This window comes from Oxyura jamaicensis, chromosome 1 (assembly GCF_011077185.1).
Source record: "Oxyura jamaicensis isolate SHBP4307 breed ruddy duck chromosome 1, BPBGC_Ojam_1.0, whole genome shotgun sequence".
NCBI classification, from domain to species: domain Eukaryota; kingdom Metazoa; phylum Chordata; class Aves; order Anseriformes; family Anatidae; genus Oxyura; species Oxyura jamaicensis.
In genome coordinates, this window is record NC_048893.1 from 90690987 (window position 1) to 90710903 (window position 19917).

A 19917-nucleotide genomic window follows, 5' to 3' on the forward strand; every position below is an offset into this window, starting at 1 on the left:
AGGAGGGGAGTTAGTGTAAAGAAAACTGTTGAGTCAGACAAACACACGTCCTTGAAGCTCAAATTCCAGCATGACCTTCCTTATCCTGTAAACCTCAGTTTACGGCAGAGCGTAGAATTTCTCATTTTATTTATTTATTTATTTACTTTTTGAACAAGATGCAGCTGCGGAAAGGAAACCTGAAATAGAACTGTAGGTAAACAAATGAGTCCTTCAAATGTGAGTGTTCTCATGTTGATGAAAGGAGCTGAAACAATGCTGCCTAGAACCAGAGTGTACTAGATGGGCTTTTATGTCCTGTGGAATCTGTTGTTACCCCCCACTTCTGAAAATCGGTAGTACTGTTAATGGCACTAAGCACTGTACCTGGAAGCAGCATTTACCCACCTGAGAACTTAGTTGTTTATTAACAGGACTTGTATAACAAGTTCTCAAATCATATTTATTGAGAACACCATTTTCTATCAGCATAGTTAAGTAACGCAATTGGCTTTTACCTATTCACTCTTAATTCATTAAAGTATCATTTTGAAATCTTCACTTATCGTATGGGTCATGTAACTTGACCATTGTATCAGTACCATTAACAATAAATGGATATGTTCTCCCTTAATCATAGGTATGAGATTATATGTAAGAGAAAAATCATAATTTTGATATACGTATCGTATTACAGTGAATAATTGAATATAAAATGTCACAGATTAATATTCACTATTATTCAATAAGTTTTTGAGTTCCTGTTTAACATTTTGGAATTTGTATTTTTATAGAACATTCAGATAACACTTGGATAATTGTGACAGCAGTGGCCGTACTGGTGGTGTTTGTACTGGTGGTGGTGGTGATAGGAGTCTTTTATCTCAAGGTACGTACAAACATTAGGGTATTTACTTTTGGGCATACTATTAAGCTGAATTTCAGACCTTGAATGTTTGACCAAAACAGATTTGATTTTCATGGTATAAAGGATGCAAACAGGACTGAAAAACTTAGAATAATAAATCTCAGCTTAATTGCCCTCATTTTTTCTATATTCTATGTCCAAAAAGCCCTTTTTAGTACATCTAGGCAATAATATTTTAGTTGTAACAATGCTAACATGCCCTTTCCTTGACCAGATTGCTCTCCTGCACTCTATAAAGAGATGTAAAAATTGGTTACCTGACACAAATACTTGGTGATAACTTGCTCTGAAAATAATAAAACATTTTTGTAATTTTCTCTCACTTTTATTTAAGACAAAACCACTGACGATCCCCATACAGTGGGCTGTACTAGTACTTGTCTGGGCCCAAATCATTACTTCAGCTCTGTCTGACTTCAAAACTCAAAGCTTGTTTGTGTAAAGACATTCCAACTGCTTTGTTTGGGAGACTGTTGTGACCATATAGCCTCTAATCTCATCTCTCTGTACGTATGCCCTATTTACTGGTGATACCAAGTCAGGAGGACATACGGTTCTCTCCCTGATAGAATAATAGAAACAATACCTTTGAGATGAAGCTGTTTCCTTTAAAGAACTTAAGCAATATAAATATATCCTGGGACCTGTTGAAACCTTTAACATAAAATTGGAGGAAGCAGAATAGTTTACAAATTAACATTGTTCTGTTTACATTGATGAAAACTAAATGGAAGAAACAGGAATGCTTCTGCCCTTTTATGTACATTTATTTTATTCAGCTAATGTTAAAATAGAAGATGCTGACTTACCTCTAACATGAGTATGTCTTGTTCTGTTCCTACTGGAGGATTAATTTTATGCACCAGTAGTTCTCACGGATGTTTTTGTTTTAACTAGAGAAAATCAGGAGCACTACAAAGATACTAATACATACACCCTGAAGATACAGAGGATCAGGAATACTATGTGCACCTTGACATACCAAAAGAAAACCTGTCTCCACAAACACAGACATTACTGAGAATGCTGCTGAAATACAAGCTTGAGCAGAAGAGTTCCTTCATCTTACCTATTGGATTACACAAAGAACCAAGTGGAAATGCAATCATCTGAACAGCAGTAACAAACAAGTAAACTGACAAAAAACCATACACAAGTCAATTGACATTTGTATGTGAGGAGTCTGCTTGAAGAACCGGAATGCGAGCATACTAAAAGGACAATGAAAAAGTTTCACACAAGTTTGAGTTTTGAGTGTTGGTGGACTTTGGGTTTGTTTTTGCACTATGAGGGGAAGAGATGGCTTTCTGTTTTGCACTTCATTGAGTATTTTAATTCCAATTCCATGACAACTTTTCCCTTTGTTTCCAGTTTTGAAGTGGAAAAGATCTAAAAGAATGCTGTTTATGAGCCAGAGGCAGTCCTTATGGGATAAGTCCCTCACCAGCATCTCTTATACCTCTTGTGCAGCTGGAGAACAAAAATGCTTTCGCTGATAGTAGTGGAAGTTTCTAAATTGACCATTTGTATTAAATTTAGTTCCTGGTGTCCTAAAAAAAAAAATGGTGCAGCCTTTGACTGGCAGGACAGCTAGAAGCTGTGCTATCCCAGCTTTTAGGGCTGTCCCCTACACAGGTTTAATCCAGGGTGCTTTAACAATCTGCACATGAAGAACATGGGGACGTGAAACGTGACTGGATTTTCCCTTAGGTTTGATTTCATCAGAGATCTGCCAATTAGGATTTGTTCCAACATAATGAAGTGGGTTGTTGGCAGTGTGTAATCTTTTATTGATCCCTGGGGCTCGACAAAATAGAAATACATAGAAATGAATGTAATACACTACAGTCTCTTTGGGTTTTCACTTGATATTTATTTCTGTAAGTGCCTTTTTTTTTCATACATCTGTTTTCAGTTATGCCTGATTATATGAGACATCTTCTCATATTTGTCAACTTGGACTGCACTTACTCCTCTTCATGAACCTGAAATGCAATTGAGAGAGATAGTATACAACTATTAAAATTAAAATTAAACTGTTACATTTGAACTGTTAGAAATTAAAATGGAAGTGTTGAATTTGAACTGTTTAACAGTTTAATTAAACTTTTTAAAACTGTTAAAGTTTTACAGGGGGGGTAGAGTTCAAGTTTGTATGTAAATGACAGAAATTTCTGTTAACTAATGTTTCTGCTTCCTGGCATTGCCAGCTTGTGTCTGAAATACACTAGCACTAAATGGACATACCATATTGAATTTAGCCATCATTCTGAGTCACTTCAGCTAAGAAGACAGGCTTCTTGTCCTTATGCTAAGGTATGCATCATCCCTTTGATAGCAGTGGATTTCTGTATGAGCCCTGTTGCAATGTATGATGTTGTTCGCTCTGAATCACGCATACATTCAAAAGTTTCCAGGAACATGAATAGCAGTAGTAGAGAAGGTATTTTTTGGGCTACACTATTAAAAAAAAAAAAAAAAAAAAAGTCTTTCCAATGTCTTTCTCTTCCTAAAGGAGTTGTTCCCTGATTTTTGGGACATTCATTGTCTGAACAAGCACCCACTTCTCTATGACTACTTCTGCAGTTATGAGGCAGAAGAAGGTGCTAGGAAAATACAGGGAATAAACTACAGTCTACAAAGTATTTTGAACAATCAATTACTCTCATGATTTACCTATTTTAGTGTCAGTGGCTTTGTGAAATTAGGAGTTTTTTTGGGGGGGAGGGAGGAGCTGGAAAAAAAATGAAGAAAAGTGTGGAAATTTTTTCTCTTAAAGCCTACAAAACTTCATGTGAGCTTTGGTTGCAGTACTGCTTCCATCATATGCAAATGCATGAGAGCAGATGTTCATCTAGTTTTAACGTAGATGGTGAAGCTACAGTAATTCATTTCAACTAAAGGTGATTTTATTAGTCCAATATAAAAGCAGAAATTTCCTCCCACAGAATTGTTGATAAACTGGAGAGAAGGGATGGGATCAAGTGGTAAAAAAACAGCTAAATGGTTACAGAAAGTATTCTTTTATGTTACTTGACTTTGGAGCTGTACCCCCATTAAATTTATATAAGAAGTATGGAAGTTTACATTACATTTGTAAATGAAATAGACAAAGCAATGACCCAGCTCCTCTTTCTGTCTTTCCTACAAGTAGCAATGCCAGTCTTCTTTGCTGTGGTTGCCAATAGGCAAGCATAGACAAGCAAGGGTTTGCTCTCAGTTCCAGACTACATTCTTAGGCTCCTTCTAGTTTCATCCATATTACTCTACTACCATTCTGATCAAGTGCAAAACACCACAAATACATTTCTAGTTACTAATTACTTCCCAGCATCCAAGTGACTAATGACTACTATTTTCATCCAGCTCTTCAATTCAATACAATTTTTGAATGAGCAGTCTTAAAGTATCTGGCAATCTGCTAGCGCAGTAATCCCCTGGCTTTATTACATATGTAGAAATCTACATCAGTCAGAGAGAGAGAGATGGAGCTTTTAAATATAAAAAGACAGTCTGGCAACTTCTGGATGCTGAGTGGAGAGGTTAAGTGACACCAGTGAGAGAACAGATTTCATTTTGTATAAGCATCACATTGCTGTCCTAAAGATTTACTGTAACATTAAAATAAAGGGTTGACTGAAACTAAAAAAATAAAATAAAATGGTAAACAACTATTTATTCTAGCCCATATTACTTGAGGAGATGCAACAGATCTTCCTGCATACATAGCATGTGCTACTGTGTATTAATGAGTCACATTTGCTCCATATAGTAGGACCATACCTTTTTCATGCCAATATCTCTTGACTTGCTCCTCAGCTTATTAACTTGAGATTCAGCTATTTCAGCCCTTTCTTCAGCATCATCCAGATCGTGTTGCTGTTTTCTGTACTTTGAAAGGTACAGATTGGCTTGTGCTTCCTGGTGAGAGAAAATAGTACAGCTGATTTCCTCCAGTCCACATGAAGCAAAGCCTTCCATTTCAAGCAGGACAGAAGTGCTCAACACGAATAACTAACAATTCTATGGGAACCACTAGACTCTTGGAGGGATGAGGGTTTTTGTTTGTTTGTTTTAAGGGTTTGATATTTGCAGTGGCGCTCTTCATTTCGAGTGAACTGGGAGGCTTTCAGCATGTCTCCTGAGGGACTAGCCAGAAAAAAAGGTCTTTACTGTTCCTTCCATTCCCTCTACCCCCTGCAAATTACACTCCAATCTTAAGATAAAATGGAATCTATTTTCTTAATGTAATCAACACAAATGCTATATATTATATATATATAAAAATACATTTATAAGTATAGAGTTTGTATAAATACAAATAGTGATACACACATAAATTCTGTACTTGTACTAAAAGCTTTTGCCGATTAAAGATCATGGTTATAGGGTAACAAATTTCTTGGAGGAAAAAAGGCCTAAATAGTCACTTACGGCTTCCTCTGCTTGGTGCTTGTAGCTCTTCACTTTTAATTGTAGCTTATCAATCAGATCCTGCATCCGGGCCAGATTCTTCTTATCTTCTTCTGACTGTACCAAAACACCATCAATTAGGTTAATAGTGTAAAAAGGCCAAAAACATCTCCCACAGTCCATTAGTTATGGGTGGCATATACATTATTTAACAAATGCGTAGTTTAACATGTAAGCAAGCCATATTGTGATCAACCTGTGTGTAGATAAGAAAAAATTCTGTAGGCTGAAGATTTGTGAGGGCCTGCTTGCTGAGGACTAAGAATAGCCTCCCTAATTATATATATGTAAATATTGATATATATACACACATAGATACATGTATGCACACACACATGTACACAGACACACAGAGTTCCTTGCTTGGCAGGTGAGGACTTCTCTTGTCCTTATAGAGTGTGTCACGACTGGGTGAAAGAGACCAATGGGCAGGCCTAAAATATATGAAATTTGCATATTTTAAATTTTGTGTTGGAGGCAAGCATTTCTGGTAAAACGATCCAGGTTTAAGCTGTCACAGTCCATAAACAGAAGGACCTGCTAATTCTGTCTGCCTGTGCCGCAGCACTGTCTTCTAAGAAAACAACCTCTGCATACACAAGTCAGAGTAAGACAACATGTAGGATGCTAAATAATATCCTACAGCAGATGGATGGGATTATCTTCTCAAGAATAATGTTGAAAGCAAGGGAAACAGTGCTCCGTGCTGAAGACCTTTTCAAAAGGCAAGCATCAACAGCAGCTGTTAGTAAGCCTGCTGGAGGCTGAGACTAGATCTTGCTGCCCAGCAGTAGGTGACAGAGCCCTGGAACCAGGCAGCCCTATGCCAAGTGATGCGGCAGAGTTAACTGACTCCTGGCTCTTTCTAGCAACATCAGCACAGCTGTGAGACATCTGGGCTCTTTCTTCTCTTGGAGTATGAATAGTTATCTAAGCCTGCTCCATATTAATACTGTGCTAAAACTGTCCAAATCCCAGCAATTGTAAGCTTTCTAACGCTGGTTACAATGAGTCAGGCAAGATGATGGTAGCCCCAGGAAGATGTTCCTCCCATCCCTAAAGCTTCCTGCAATGAGAAAGCTCTGGGTAATGCCCTCCTTCATCCTTCACTGAAACACTGAAACAAATTTAAGGCCCTGACAGGGAGAAGACATTTCTTTCCAGGGACCTAGTGGTTAATACAGTCCTCAGTGTACCTGATAAGTCAGCTCTTTAATGCGCCTCTCGAACTTGCGGGCTCCTTTTTGGGCATCTGAATTACGACGGAGTTCAGTCTCAAGTTCATTCTCCAGTTCACGAACCTGCAAAAACGGAAAAACCCTTGCCATTATGCTGCAAATATAAAGAAGCAGGTAACTTAGTTCACAGTTCAAGACATGCTCATTTTCTCAGCATTTTAATAGAGCTGAATTTCAGGAATAGATCAAAACGTAGACTTTCCATTTTACCTTTTCATAAATGTATTTAAGCTGTACCAGCAGCCAAAGGACCCTCTCAGAACTGGATGCTTTATATACATATGCAAAAAGAAAAATTATTTGAGGCAAGAAGAGGCTTTTCCTAGTTGTAGAGGTTCCGCCCCCCCCCCCGGGGGGGTTGTTTATTTTTTTTTAAATCAAGGGCTTGGTCATCTGCTGTGCTACAACAGCTCACAGCTCACTGCAACTGGATCTTGAAAGGGAAGGATGTGTCCAAGAGCTGCTCACCTGCATTTTGTGAGACAGAGGAAAGCATTCACAGCATCCTTTGAATTACCAGGCATCCCAAGGGCACCCACCCACTCCCAAGTCTGTAAAGCAGCAGATAGTAGTACACAGTTTGATCATAAACTTACCCTGGATTCCAGTTTCTGGATCTGTTTCTTTCCACCTTTCAGGGCTATTTGTTCTGCCTCATCCAATCGTTTCTGCAGATCTTTAATGGTTTGTTCCATGTTCTTCTTCATTCTCTCTAAGTGAGCACTAGTATCTTGCTCTTTTTTAAGCTCCTCAGCCATCATTGCTGCCTGAAAATACAACCAAACTTTACAGCACTTCTGTCATGCTGTTGAATTATGTCTCAGAAAAAAATGATAGAAGATCCATGTTGGATCATCCACTACTTTGTTCATTGACTATACCTAATGCTGCCAAGGATATATTGTGTGTGTTTCTCTCCTGGACAGAGAGAATACTTTTTTTCCCTCTCCATATTCTAATGCTGTGATTTAAGTCTTCATTTGTTTGTTTTGGTATCTGTACTACACAATGTCCCCATTTATAATAGCTACAAGTAAACCTATGCCACTCACTGCAGAAATTTCACCCAGAACTTATTAAAAGTCTAACATTGGAACTTGGAGGCTCTTGAAAGGTAGTGAATTAAAAAAACTGGCAGACGAGTCTCCCTGCACAGCCATAGACAAGAGCTGCCTGAGCAGCTGTAACAGCACAGCGATTTCTGCAGTCTGTGCTGTGATAGGAAGCTCAGTTTCAACATCTTACATATTCCCTGACCGTTCTGTAAGACTGGTAACAAGGGTGCCAATTAGCTCATGTCTGATTTGACATGTGTCCCTGCCTCCAAGAGCTTTTTACAGATTTTTGTATCCATCACTGAATATCCATCAGCAGACAGCAATCATTGCAGTCCAGGCTGGAGCTGAATCAAGGACAATCAGTGTCTTCTCTCTGGCAGGCAGTAATAGTACTGCCAGCTGAGAAGCAGTGAAGACCATGGGACAAGAATAGCTTCATCCAGGCACTCCAGACACAACTCACAGAAACATGCAGTTCTAGATTTCACTCTATCTGTTAGTATGATGTGATATGTCAGCCAAACTCTACATTTCTCCAGGTCTGTGGGGAAAGAAACTATACTAGTCCAAATGTCATCTTCCTGACAGGAAGAATGCACTCACTGTCTCTTCTTGGGATCTTCATCCTCGTGTTTTTCTAATAGACACCCCATTTTGGATTTGGGAATTGTGCTCCTCAGAGCAGATTCTATGCATACCTAGCAACCTGTTAGTGCTAGTTCTGTCTGAACTGGTTTAGCCTATTCAGGTGTATAATTTACCCAATTCAAAGGTGACCTGACCTGAGACTTTGGGGATCAGTGGAATCTGAATTCCTGGGGAAAATGATAATAAAAAAGATCAAGCAGAAGTACTTCCTTTCTCTTAACCTCTAGCCTGTTTACTTTTGTAGTTTCATCTGCTGCCTCCAGGTAACTGTGGAGCACTTGGGATATATCAGGTTTGTAACAGGTGCTTAGGAAATGCTGGGTTGTCCTAAGACAGTGTGGTACTGAAACAAATTGAGCAAGGAATGAGGCTACTTACATCTGTGATTGCTTTCTTGGCCTTTTCCTCTGCATTTCGGCACTCCTGGATTGATTCCTCCACTTCGTTCTGCATCTGGGAAATGTCACCTTCCAGCTTCTTCTTCTGATTTATTAGGCTTGTGTTCTTTTATTACATTTTCCACAAAAGAAACAGTGGAAAAATAGGTAAATGATTAACAGAGACATAACTTCTCTAAATACCATAGCACAGTAAGGCTTAATGATTTTTGCAGCCCTTGGATTAGACAAAGCAATATTTAGGGAGGGAGACCTATGTATGCGGTAAGGGTTGGCCTTTACAAATGTAGCTTAGCTTCAGACTGAGGAAATATTAAAAATACTTTCAATAATGTAAATATTCAGATTTCAATTCATATAAAATAATAAGCAAGAGGCTGAAACTGAAGAATGAAGAAAGTAGTTCATATTGGAAAAGTAATGATCCATAATTAGTTAGTCAATAAGGTGATTAAAACAAAAGCCCCATGTCAAACTGATGAAGTATCACAAGTATCTTAAGTGCTGAATATCATAAAATATTGCCAGCCTGTAGCTCATTTTCATTTCCTTCTGAACATTGGTTGTTTGGTGAAGAGACGATTGGTTTTTGCAGCAAAAATGCTGGTGAGTCAGGATATGTACCTTCACAACCCTGTAAAAACTGTGGTGACCATTGTGACCAAGTCCAAAGAGCTCTCTTAATGAAGACCTGATGTGGTACAGCATGCTTTGCTGCCGTGCACAATGCACCTAGTGTTAACAACCAGGCATTGAAGTTTGCTTTGCTGAGTAATAAGAGCACCTTGTGCAAACACTGCTGCTTCTCCAAAGAAATGCCTCCCTATCCCAGCCACAGCCTAATGAAAGCAGGAAGCTGGGTTTTTATAGTGCCAACAAAAGTAAGAAATTAAATTTATTCTTGTTATCTTCCATCATTATATTTGCTGTGAACTATTTAATGCAGTTGGTTGAGTCATAAGTTCCAGCTAAGCTGACAGTAATGAGGTGGCATTCCTGCAGAGCGACTTATTTCCTCTACCATTTTCTACCTTGAAGGTGGGCAAGGAGTGTGTCTGCCTTATAGCAATGGACAAACAAACAGTGTCAGTGCTTAACAGGCAAGGCTGTTTAACCCAGAAAAAGCCAACCTGAGTATGCAGCAGGTTCACACGTTCGGTGGCTTCCAGCAGCTCATGCTCTGCCAGCTTCCTTGCCCGTTCAGTCTGGTCCAGCAAAGCCCTCAGCTCATCCAGCTCCGACTGGAGAAGATTGTTCCTCCTGTCAGAGACCGCCAGCTGTTCCTTCAGATCTTCATTCACATGCCCTGAGTCATCCAGCTGAACCTGAAGTTCCTATAATAAAGCAGAAAGGTTTTTACCAGTCTGAATGCATTTTGAGCCACTGTGTTTACATGAGGGAACCACCTTGAGAAGTTCAGTGCTTCTTTATTGGAGAAAGGCTTCCTCCAGACTGTAATCTGAGTAGCTTTTGTGGTATGTGGTGCAAAGAGGGAAAAACCTGATCTGCAGTCTGTCAGAACTAGTGCTTCTGCCCGAGGCAGAACCAGCTTCATAGCATGGGAGAGATATCAGGCAGGCAATGACTTGAAAGGTCTGTTAGCAAGGCTCTTTAAACAACAACAACAACAAAATTACTTATGTTGAAGCACATTATAAAGCTAAATATACACACACAATCTGTACTCTGGCTAACTGACTTGCTCTCCACTTTCAAAGGATTTGCAAGCTCACATGGAAATCAGATTTTCAGTACCTCATGCTGTAACTTTCTGCCTCGACAGGAAACTGTAGCCAGCAGGGGTTTTACGCGTGGATCTCATCCCACTTGCATGCAAGTCTTGGAAGAGATCCATAGGTCAGTATTCTCTCATGTCAGAGGTGATCACTAAGGGCTCTTCCTGCATGTCCCTGAGAGTAGCTTCTTTCTTAATCACCATCACTGTTTTGCTGTGTGCTGTGAAACCCAGCCTGGAACCACCAGCTCTCCGAGTACCTTTATTTGTGTTTGCAGGACACGTGTTGACTTTGTTGCTTCTGCAGCATGCCTGTTGGCATGGCTGAGCTGGATTTCCATTTCGTTGAGGTCCCCTTCCATCTTCTTCTTCAGCCGAATGGCCTCATTTCTGCTCCGGGCTTCTGAATCAAGGGTGGACTGCAGTGAATCTATGGCACGTTGCTGATTTCTCCTGATTTTGGAATAATGTAGAAAGGTCATTTAGGGTGAATGGACTCATTTTACTCTCTGGGAAGGAACATAGAACTACATGCAACAGTACTTCACCTTCTACAGGTGTCTCATTGCTAGAAGCAGCAGTACATTCCTGAATAACATACATAGTATGGGTTTCCAGTGCCTCATTAACATCTACCTGTCTGCTGTGTTTCACACTCTCAGCTAACTCCTGATCTGCAAGAACCTATATTATTCATCTCCCCATTTCCTTTGGCAACATTACAGCAAGGATTTCCCTTAAATCTCTCATGACCTCAAGCAAGTACAGGTTTGAACCTAGCAAGAAGCATTTCAAGCTTAGCTGTCACTTACCAAGGTATTTACCAAATCGTTTACGTGGTTGCTTTACATCTCAGCCTTTTTATGAAGGCATTAAGGAACGGAATTAATCAAACTGATGGTAGGTAGCTACGTTCAAGCTAATCATTCTAGGCACCCTGTATATAGTAAATGACACTCGCAAGATACAATTTATCGCATCGTGATGTAGATGCTGAAACATACATTTCTTATGCTCAGTTATGACAGGAGTATTTCAGGAATAGAAATCTGCGTTACAGATGTCTACAATTAAAAGAGATCAAGCCCACAGTAATTAACAGTCTGCTCCCCATGTGAAAGGCCATTTACTGTCTATGTAAGAGATAGCAAAACAAACAGAGACAGGTGCATTATTTTCCTCTAACAATCTTAACAGAGAGTCTTTAAAACAAACAAACAAACAAACAAACAAACAAAAAAACTCCCTGCAATTCCAGGCTCTGAGTCCAGTGGTAAAGGTTTTGCCTTCCTGCAACCAGAAAGAAACTCAAAGCACAAAAATATGACTCACAGTGATTTTTTTTCTCACTGCCGACTGAGATTTGCTGATTGCATAGGATTTCTGGGAAATCACCAAAGTCAACAAGGAAAATCTTGAAGGTGTTATTGCTTGGGCAAGACACTGAACTGTGCCCCACATTCCCAGGAGACACCACAGCTTGCCTGCTGAGCAGTCTAGAAGCAAAACATGCATGAGGCTGAGGCAGAAACACTAATTAGGATAGCCTGTCTGGGATCTCCGTAATCCAAACATCTGCAGGACATCAGAAGATAGCCTCTGAAAACACCAAAATCTTGTTTGTTTTTCTGAAGCAATTAACATGTTAATGCTTGTATCTGCTCTGGCCAAGGTGGACCTCAGGCCTCCCCTTTCCCTGGCCTTTACACTTCTAGCAAATAATTATGTGCTTCTTGGACTAATAACACTACAACATTAAGTGGTTCAAGACCAGAGTTTCCTGAAGGACTGCATACACATTGCTAAGAATTGGGTCCAGCATCAGTGTAACTCTGCAGACTAGAGTTTGTACTGCAGGGAGGAGGGGAGCAACAAAATACATCATCTCTCTGCCATCTAATTGCTTTCCATTTTCCTGTTCATCCCTTTCACCTGCAAGCTCCTCTCCTTCTATAGTGACACTTCCTGTACCTCTCCAAGTCTCAGGGGTTACCCAAATTATGTACAGGTAACTGCAAGCTCCTCGCATCCTCCCACAATCAGTGTAGCCATGACTGCATAAATTAACTGCATGCAGAGCTAAAGATTGCCTTTAGCTAACACCAGTCTGAGCACCACTGATTTTGCCTGTGGTTCCCCTTGGGAGGCACTCATCCTAGGGGATCAGGAGGAGGCAGCAGACTAGCTGAATGTGCTCATCTCCATGCTGTAAACATGTAGGGTTTGCAGCTCATGGTCTTGTCCACGACTTTGGATGTGCCAGTCAGCTGTTTAATGGTTGCTTTGTGACGTGTCTGATGGGCTTACATGTACACTGGCAGAAACGGGTCTGACGGGAATATTTGAACTAAGAAAAGGTAATGTGGTAGGACTACCCTTTGGCAAATAACCAGGCAGCCTTAGTTCCTGATACTGAGTATCAGCTTTTGCTGCTGTGATCATCTGTGTTTTGTTTGGCTCGCTTGGGTCTTGAGAACATTTTTGATCTTTTGAGATCTTCCCCTTAAAAATAAGAATTAAAAAAATATTTGTCTCTGCACGGTACCTCATATTTTCCATTTCTTCATCCTTTTCTGTCAGTTTCCTTTCAAAATCAGCCTTAAGCTGAGAAAGTTCAAGCTGAAAACGAAGGGTCTTACTTTCTTCATGCTCCAAAGCTCCCTGAAACAGAAAGCACCAAGAGCTTGCAATTGCACAGATGATCCCTTCATGCTTTTCTCACTGTTCCCAGTAGCACAGTTACTTCCCTGCCCTCTCTCTAACCAAGGACATGAGCAAAACACATTTATCTGCCTCCTAATGCAAGCTGGCAGCTGGAAAATTGAGCAGCAAGCTCCTCAAAGTACAAATTGTCAAATAGTCCATGGCTCACAAAAATATGTATTAGGCCTTGCCTGTATGGCTTTGATACCAATAAATACATTCCCCTTGCACCCCAGTACAGATGCTCTCTGGAAAGTCATGGGTTTGTAAGCAATAAGGAGACTAAAGCCAGACTGGTGTTGGAAAGTTGGAGGGGTCCATACTCCTTCCAGCTCATAAGGACTTCTCCAAATCATGGACTGTTGTAAGCCTCCCATGTACACAATTCTTGTTATGCAAAATGACTTTAAAGAAAGAAACAGCAGACATCAGCTCTGTATGAAAATACAAAACTACTCTGTCCCCTTTTTCCAATTAACATGAAGGAAGCTGTGGAATAAGGCAGGTTTGTCCCGGCATCTTTGTTCTTACATCATCTCTCATGTATGGAGGTCAAAAACTGCACTGAGAGCAGCCTGCAGTTATTTAACAGGGCATGAGACTCCTGGGTCTTGCCATTGTGACTCAATGCTGCTCTCAAACAGGGAAGGAAAGCAGAAGGAACACCACATATTATGGAAGTGCTCGCTGAAGGGTAAAATTGCACTGGTTTAGCTGTGTTTCCCTTAAGAGATGATGGAAGCAGAATGGGGTTTCTGATGGCAAAGCTGTTCAAAATCCTTGCTGATCCCTGGCCACCGTGCAGCAGCTACAGGTCACTCAGATGCAGGTTTCATGCCAAGGAATCATCCCGTATTAACAGCACACAGAAGTACACGTCACCAGTGGTAACCGCCAGAAACCCAAACTCACAAGGGAGGGAGGAGTCAGCATTAAGCCATTGCTTTCACAATTAAAATAAGATACATCATCACTTTACTTTCATTAGCTGATAATTTCACTGAGCTTTAGGAAGCCATTCCACACAGTTCAGGAAAGTAAAGTATGCCCCTGAGATCCCCCAAGAACCGGATGTATTCTTTGGTGTGACAAAAGCTCAGTGACAGAGCATGTAATCACTCTTCACATCTCAGAGCTGTGGAAGCAAGATGTGCTATTTCCTCTGCTCTTATCACCAGACCTGCTTGTTTGGCAGTGAAATCCCTGCAAACTGTAAAGCATCCTGTAACAGACAAAAGAAGTTGCACAGTATTTGAGGTATTAACAAATCCCTGTCACCGCATGATGTTCACCTTAGCATATGCTATGCAGAGAAAAATTCAAATGAAATGCAGCCCTCACTAACAATCCCTTGCTGTGTTGCTTCTAGCCAGCAACACCTACACCCCTTCCTAGCTCTGCAATGCACCAAACTTCCAAAAAACCTGACAACCTGCCTTTCTAAGTGAATCACCAGGATTTCCAGTCAGCCTGTTCCATGTTGTTGGTTTGTTTCTGGGAACTAGGATGGGGTGTCCCTCTTGGTACATGCATACTTGTCACTATATAAATGAATGCTGTGATGTATCAAACTCCTGTGGGAGACAAAGATTTTCTGGGTGGCCTGTTTTCGTCTTGTTTCTGAGTCTGGTACCACCTTTTTTTTTTTTTTTTTTTTTTTTTTTTTTAAGCAGGCTGCAGTATCTAACACACTATCTAAGACCTTAGAGTATTTCAAGTCATCAGGATGTTTGTTTTCTTATACTCAAAGACAGGAAGTGGTGAATTTGCTGATCAAATCTAGACACTAGAAATATCTGATAAAATATTGTAAAGCCATGATTCCCAGCAATTTCTGTTTCCTGAAAGACTGGAATATTCCATGCTAGATTTTCAGAATATGGATAGAAGATTTCAGAGCTTTCTGAAAGAAAAGGAAAAACAAACACACAAAAACCGATAAGACACCTCCTTTGACATGGCCTCCATTTGATGATCTTAGAGGTCAGATCTCCAAAAGTCACCAGTCACGCCTAGGAAGCCAGGGGAACGTGGTGCAGGAAAGTTCCACTTGCTATCAACACATTCATGGTGTTGCAGACAGAATCAAAAAGGAAGGAGATTCATGACAAAGGCACCCTTTCTGCTTTCTTTGAGCTCTTTTTCCTTACCTCTGCTTCTTCCAGAGCCAGCTGAACTTCTGACTTCTCTTGTTCAACCTGTTTCTTGATTTTTTCTATTTCGTGAAGGCTCTTGTTTCCTTCACTAATCTGGTTAGTCAGATCAGAAATCTCCTCTGAAACAAGAAAAGGTTGGAGGCACTTATTGTCAGTCAGAGTGTCCCAGACGTAATGCAAGTCAGGGAGTGAGAATACAGGACCTGTGCCTCAGACTACTACTTCAAAGGCTCATCTGTACATCAGACAGCTTGTGTTCAGCTTACTTTTACAGCAGCTGTTTTTACCCAATGTACTTGAAGGCACAGACTTTCTCATAAATGCTTTTTGAAGTGGTTTAGTTTTATCTGTGATTGGCAGGCTAGCAACATTGTGCTCTGCTTTAGGAGCTATCTAGGCTTCATCTGTTGCACCTCTTCTATCCTTCTTGCTCCTGAGGCTGGCACCTCTGCCGGTGGTGGGCTCACTTCCCCTGCCCCTCACGCTGATGGGAGTGATGATAAAAGCACTGGGGACAATTAGAAATTTTCTCCCAATGACATGAATTTATCCATTGGTTTAACAAGTGTGGATTGTACTGTCAATAAAAAGCTACATATACTTTTAAGAGCATTCCTTCTTCTTTGCAATGAGGATTACTGTTTTAAACAAAACTGTAGGCAACATTAGATTACACAGATCTATTTAGTCTAATTAGTCCTCTGGCCACACTATTTTCTGTGCTTAAACCGCTCATTGCCAGCATCAGCCACTATCTTTAAATACACCTGTAAGCTATTCCCAAGGACATGAGAAATGCCTTTCCCTACAGCTGTCCTCCCTGCTGTGGCACTCACACCAGGCATGGGGCCTGAATGAAGCCTACCTTGGAGATTCTTGTTTTCCCGTTTCAGTGTCTCCAGGTGGTCCAGTGTCTCTTCATAGGCATTCTTCAGCTTGAAGAGCTCGGTGCTGAGGCTACGAGCCTCCTTCTGGGAAGCCTCCAGCTCAGCCTGTGACTCTTCATACTTCTGCTTCCAGTCATTGATGATCTTGTCGAACCCACGCTGCTTCTTGTCCAGGGAGGCAGCTGCTGAATTGGCTTTTTCCAGGTCAATCATCATGTCTTCCAGCTCGTTCTGCAGCCTGTGCTTTGTCTTCTCCAGAGAAGAGCACTTGGCATTGGCAGCCTCAATTGCTTCCTCAGCTTCTTGCAGGCGAGCAGCAAGTTTCTTCCTGCCAGGTGGGGAGAGACAGTAAAATGACTGAGCAACCACTGCCATGATATCCAGAAAAACTGATGCCAAAGCAGCATTTTGATAATTCAGTTTCCAAGAGGAAAATGCAAGGAAAAATAAATAGAAATCAAGCCTCTAGAAAGAAGGCTCTATGACAGGCAATTAAATTGTGAATGCTGACAAGTGGCAAATAATTTTGTGCATGCGTATGTATGTGTGAATGTTTGAAATTGAACTTTTGACCTCTCAGACAGAAGCCTGGCATTATTTGCTAGCTGTAACCAGCATGGGCTGATTGTAAATTTTGATAAAACCTGGTCTAAGTGAAAGTTTCACATACTGAATTCTCTAATTAAAAGACAACCACTGATAAGGAGTCAGTTCATGCCTTGGGGCTTTTGTTCATAGACTAGACTAGGAAAACAGGGTTTGGTAGTCACAGCAGGAAGAAGAGGTCCTTGAAATAAAGGAAGGGCCCCAAAAGAATAAAATGAAGATGCTAGATGGAGATAATATAGTGGAAGTGGGGGAAGATCCTGCAGATTGGTGACATGCAGATGCTACAGTCCTCCCAACTGAGGGGCAGATGAAGACCATAGTCCCCACTTACTTGGCATCTTCCAGCTCCTCAGTTCTCTGTATGGCATCAGTCTCATACTTTGTTCTCCACTGTGCCACTTCTGCATTTCCCTTGGAGAGAGCCCGCTGCAGCTCCGCCTTGGCTTCTTGCTCCTCCTCATACTGCTCCCGCAAGAGATCGCAGTCATGCCTGGCTGCTTGCAGGGCATGAGCCAGGGCATTTTTGGACTGCAGAAATAGAAAGGTCAAAGCATTGCATGGGTACCTACTGAAAAACCCAAATAAACATACTCTGGAAATTCAAATGGAGATAGAAGTCTATTTCTTTTTGCCTCTGGCCTTGATAGTCCTGATAAAGTCAAGTCAAGAAGTACTTGAAGTCATACCTACTGGTGACATGCTGGACAAACCATCAAAACTGAGGATACCTCTGAAGAAATAGCCAAATTCTTAAGATGCTAGATTTAAGATTTTGGGTATACTATTGGATAAGTTTTATTTACCAGTTATGGACACCAGTTATTTTCCAAAACTCTTCTCCTTTGACTTAATTCTGTCAGGGGCAGGAATTTATATCCTTACAATTACCAGGAAGTATTCTCACTTCTATGTCTCATTTCAGCTTTTATCCAGGGTACAAATGAACATGAATAGTTTTTCCCATTCCATCTCAATGAACGGGACACCATCAAAGCATTACCTTAGTTTCCTCTTCTAGCTGTCTCCTAAGTTCTTCAATCTGTTGGGTAAATGATGTTTTTCCCCGGGACAGCTGACTTATCAGTGACTCCTTCTCTTCAAGCTGTCTTACAAATTCACCTGTCACAGGATTTGACCAAGAAAGGGTAAGAACAGGAAGTGACACACTCCTAGCCAGAGCCAAAAATCAAAGTCTGACTTGTCCAATTCTGCAGAGGAGAAGAACTAACAATGATTGTGGCTGTCCTTTTGTGAAGTGTCTTTCAAACTTGTAAGCACCAAGATACTTCACTTTCTTCTCTCTTTTTTAAAATAATTATTATTTGTAGCGTCACTACTTTGATTCATGAATCTTAGTTCACCTCATGGACCAGGCTAGATTGATGCTTACTTTCACATGCAATTGTAGCTGGTTTTGCTTATATTTTTCTTCACTATCTTGCCTTTCCACAGACTTCTTTTCAGTTGGCTCCAAAGTACCCCAATAACCTCGCAACTGCCAGCATAGAGAACAGGGGGAAAACTATTTATCATGAGAAGGAAAACTATAAGGAAAACTATTTATCATGAGAAGGGCATCACTGTAGGGTGGGAACTGCAGCCTTATAGGAGTAGATAGAACGAACAAGATAACTGACAGAAAATGAAATATCTGTGTCTGAAAACACATGGGAAGTAAATCTAGCAGAACAGTGATAACTGATGAGGATGCTGAGATTTAAAAATTCTCTAGCTAAAAACATAGCACACACTTGGAGGACATGTTTGACTAGATCCAAGTATCTTCGAGGTTGCAATGCCTGAGGTTATGCTGAGGAAGGCAGTATTCACACAGACAGCAGTACGCCAACTTCCTTATTTTCCCTCTAGCTTTGCAAGATAGATGCATGTGTCATTGTTTATGAAACTGGATACTTAGCCAACACATCCGTTTCAGCTCATGAGGTGGTTACCAGCATGCTGGTAACTACGGTTATAGATTAGTTTTAAAAGCCAATTCAAGGCAGGGTCTCTTCTGTCAAGGTTATAAAAATACTGAGACAGGAAAATTAGAAGATACAAAGCTACAGCTCCATTCAGCAGTCCTAATCCAACCAGTTTCAGTACAAATGCCATTGCACAATACTCCTCTTTAATGTAGCATCTTGACATACTGAATCCCAGTATCTGGGCTGAATGCTCACGTGTCACACATACCATTCTCACTCTGAAGCTTTGCCTTCTGAGTAGTGAGGTCGTTCATGAGGCGAGTCATTTCATCCAGTTTAGTTTTTGTCTCATTCAGATGATCTTCATAAGTGCGGCAAAGTTTTTCTGCATTTGCCTAATGGGAAGCAGGAGAAAAGACAAACAAAGCTGAAGCTTCCAAGTAACTATTTGGAAACTGTAGCCTTCTATGTGTGCGTGCATGTGTCCCTTTCACAGAAATGTCAGATAACAAAGACCCAAATATCACTTTCAGCAGCAACATACAAGGAGCGATAAGGCAGAGGTTAAGGCTGGGTGTTCATAAGCTTTAAAAAACACATTGTATTCTGTTGGTATCCTATGGTTTAAGGAAAAAAATTACCTGGTAAATACTACTTTTCTGTTTTGCGCCAAGTAGAACAGCAGTGAAATGCATCTTTCAGGAACACTGAGTGCCTAGAACTTGAATAAAGAATTTGGGATTTGGCTCAGATATAAGAGTGACCAAGAAGAAATGATCCCACTCATCATCATGCATATGTAATTAGCGTTTTTCAAGATACAGTTCATGAACAGCAGAGATTACAGAGGGGCAAATGACATCCCTTGTTCTTAGTGAGCTTCTCATAAGTACCTCTTAAAGCTCTTCAATAAAGCAGATCAAAGTCTTGCCACTGTTTTGATGGCAGGGACACCAGAACTGAAAGAGGAAAACCTGCTATGTCATCTTGGAGGACAGCAGCAAAGCAGGGAATAGGAACCCTGTGTCTGAAGCCCCAGTCAGGGGTCTTCCCACCAGACCACCTTCCACATTCATTTTCCCTTAACTGCATTCTGAACTACTGCACCAGCATAAAAAGACTTTACAAGACCTTCAAAAGCAATCACGTGCCTATGAAGTTCAGTCATAAGCCTCAT

The 19917-nt window shown here is 40.7% G+C and overlaps 1 protein-coding gene and 1 long non-coding RNA gene across 5 annotated transcripts in view; one reads left to right on the plus strand and one right to left on the minus strand.

Moving 5' to 3' along the window:
- The window catches only part of LOC118160419, an 8945-nt gene extending 869 nt beyond the window's left edge, over positions 1-8076 (plus strand). The window contains exons 2-3 of one of the 2 annotated variants that reach the window (XR_004747481.1): positions 774-835; positions 8057-8076. This is a non-coding gene — a long non-coding RNA (uncharacterized LOC118160419). Of the gene's footprint in view, positions 1-773; positions 1151-8056 lie in introns of those variants that run through there. The other variant, XR_004747480.1, reaches the window with a different exon arrangement.
- The window catches only part of MYH15 (myosin heavy chain 15), a 59152-nt gene continuing 42040 nt past the window's right edge, over positions 2806-19917 (minus strand). For 2 of the 3 annotated variants that reach the window (XM_035315071.1, XM_035315072.1), the window contains exons 31-44: positions 19009-19135; positions 17813-17931; positions 17144-17340; positions 16182-16531; positions 15311-15435; positions 13003-13118; positions 10718-10910; positions 9853-10056; positions 8703-8828; positions 7215-7385; positions 6577-6681; positions 5342-5437; positions 4691-4828; positions 2875-2892 (exon numbers count right to left, since the gene is read on the minus strand). In XM_035315071.1, the coding sequence (XP_035170962.1) occupies positions 2875-2892; positions 4691-4828; positions 5342-5437; positions 6577-6681; positions 7215-7385; positions 8703-8828; positions 9853-10056; positions 10718-10910; positions 13003-13118; positions 15311-15435; positions 16182-16531; positions 17144-17340; positions 17813-17931; positions 19009-19135 (2085 nt within the window). Of the gene's footprint in view, positions 2893-4690; positions 4829-5341; positions 5438-6576; positions 6682-7214; positions 7386-8702; positions 8829-9852; positions 10057-10717; positions 10911-13002; positions 13119-15310; positions 15436-16181; positions 16532-17143; positions 17341-17812; positions 17932-19008; positions 19136-19917 lie in introns of all 3 variants that reach the window. The other variant, XM_035315070.1, reaches the window with a different exon arrangement.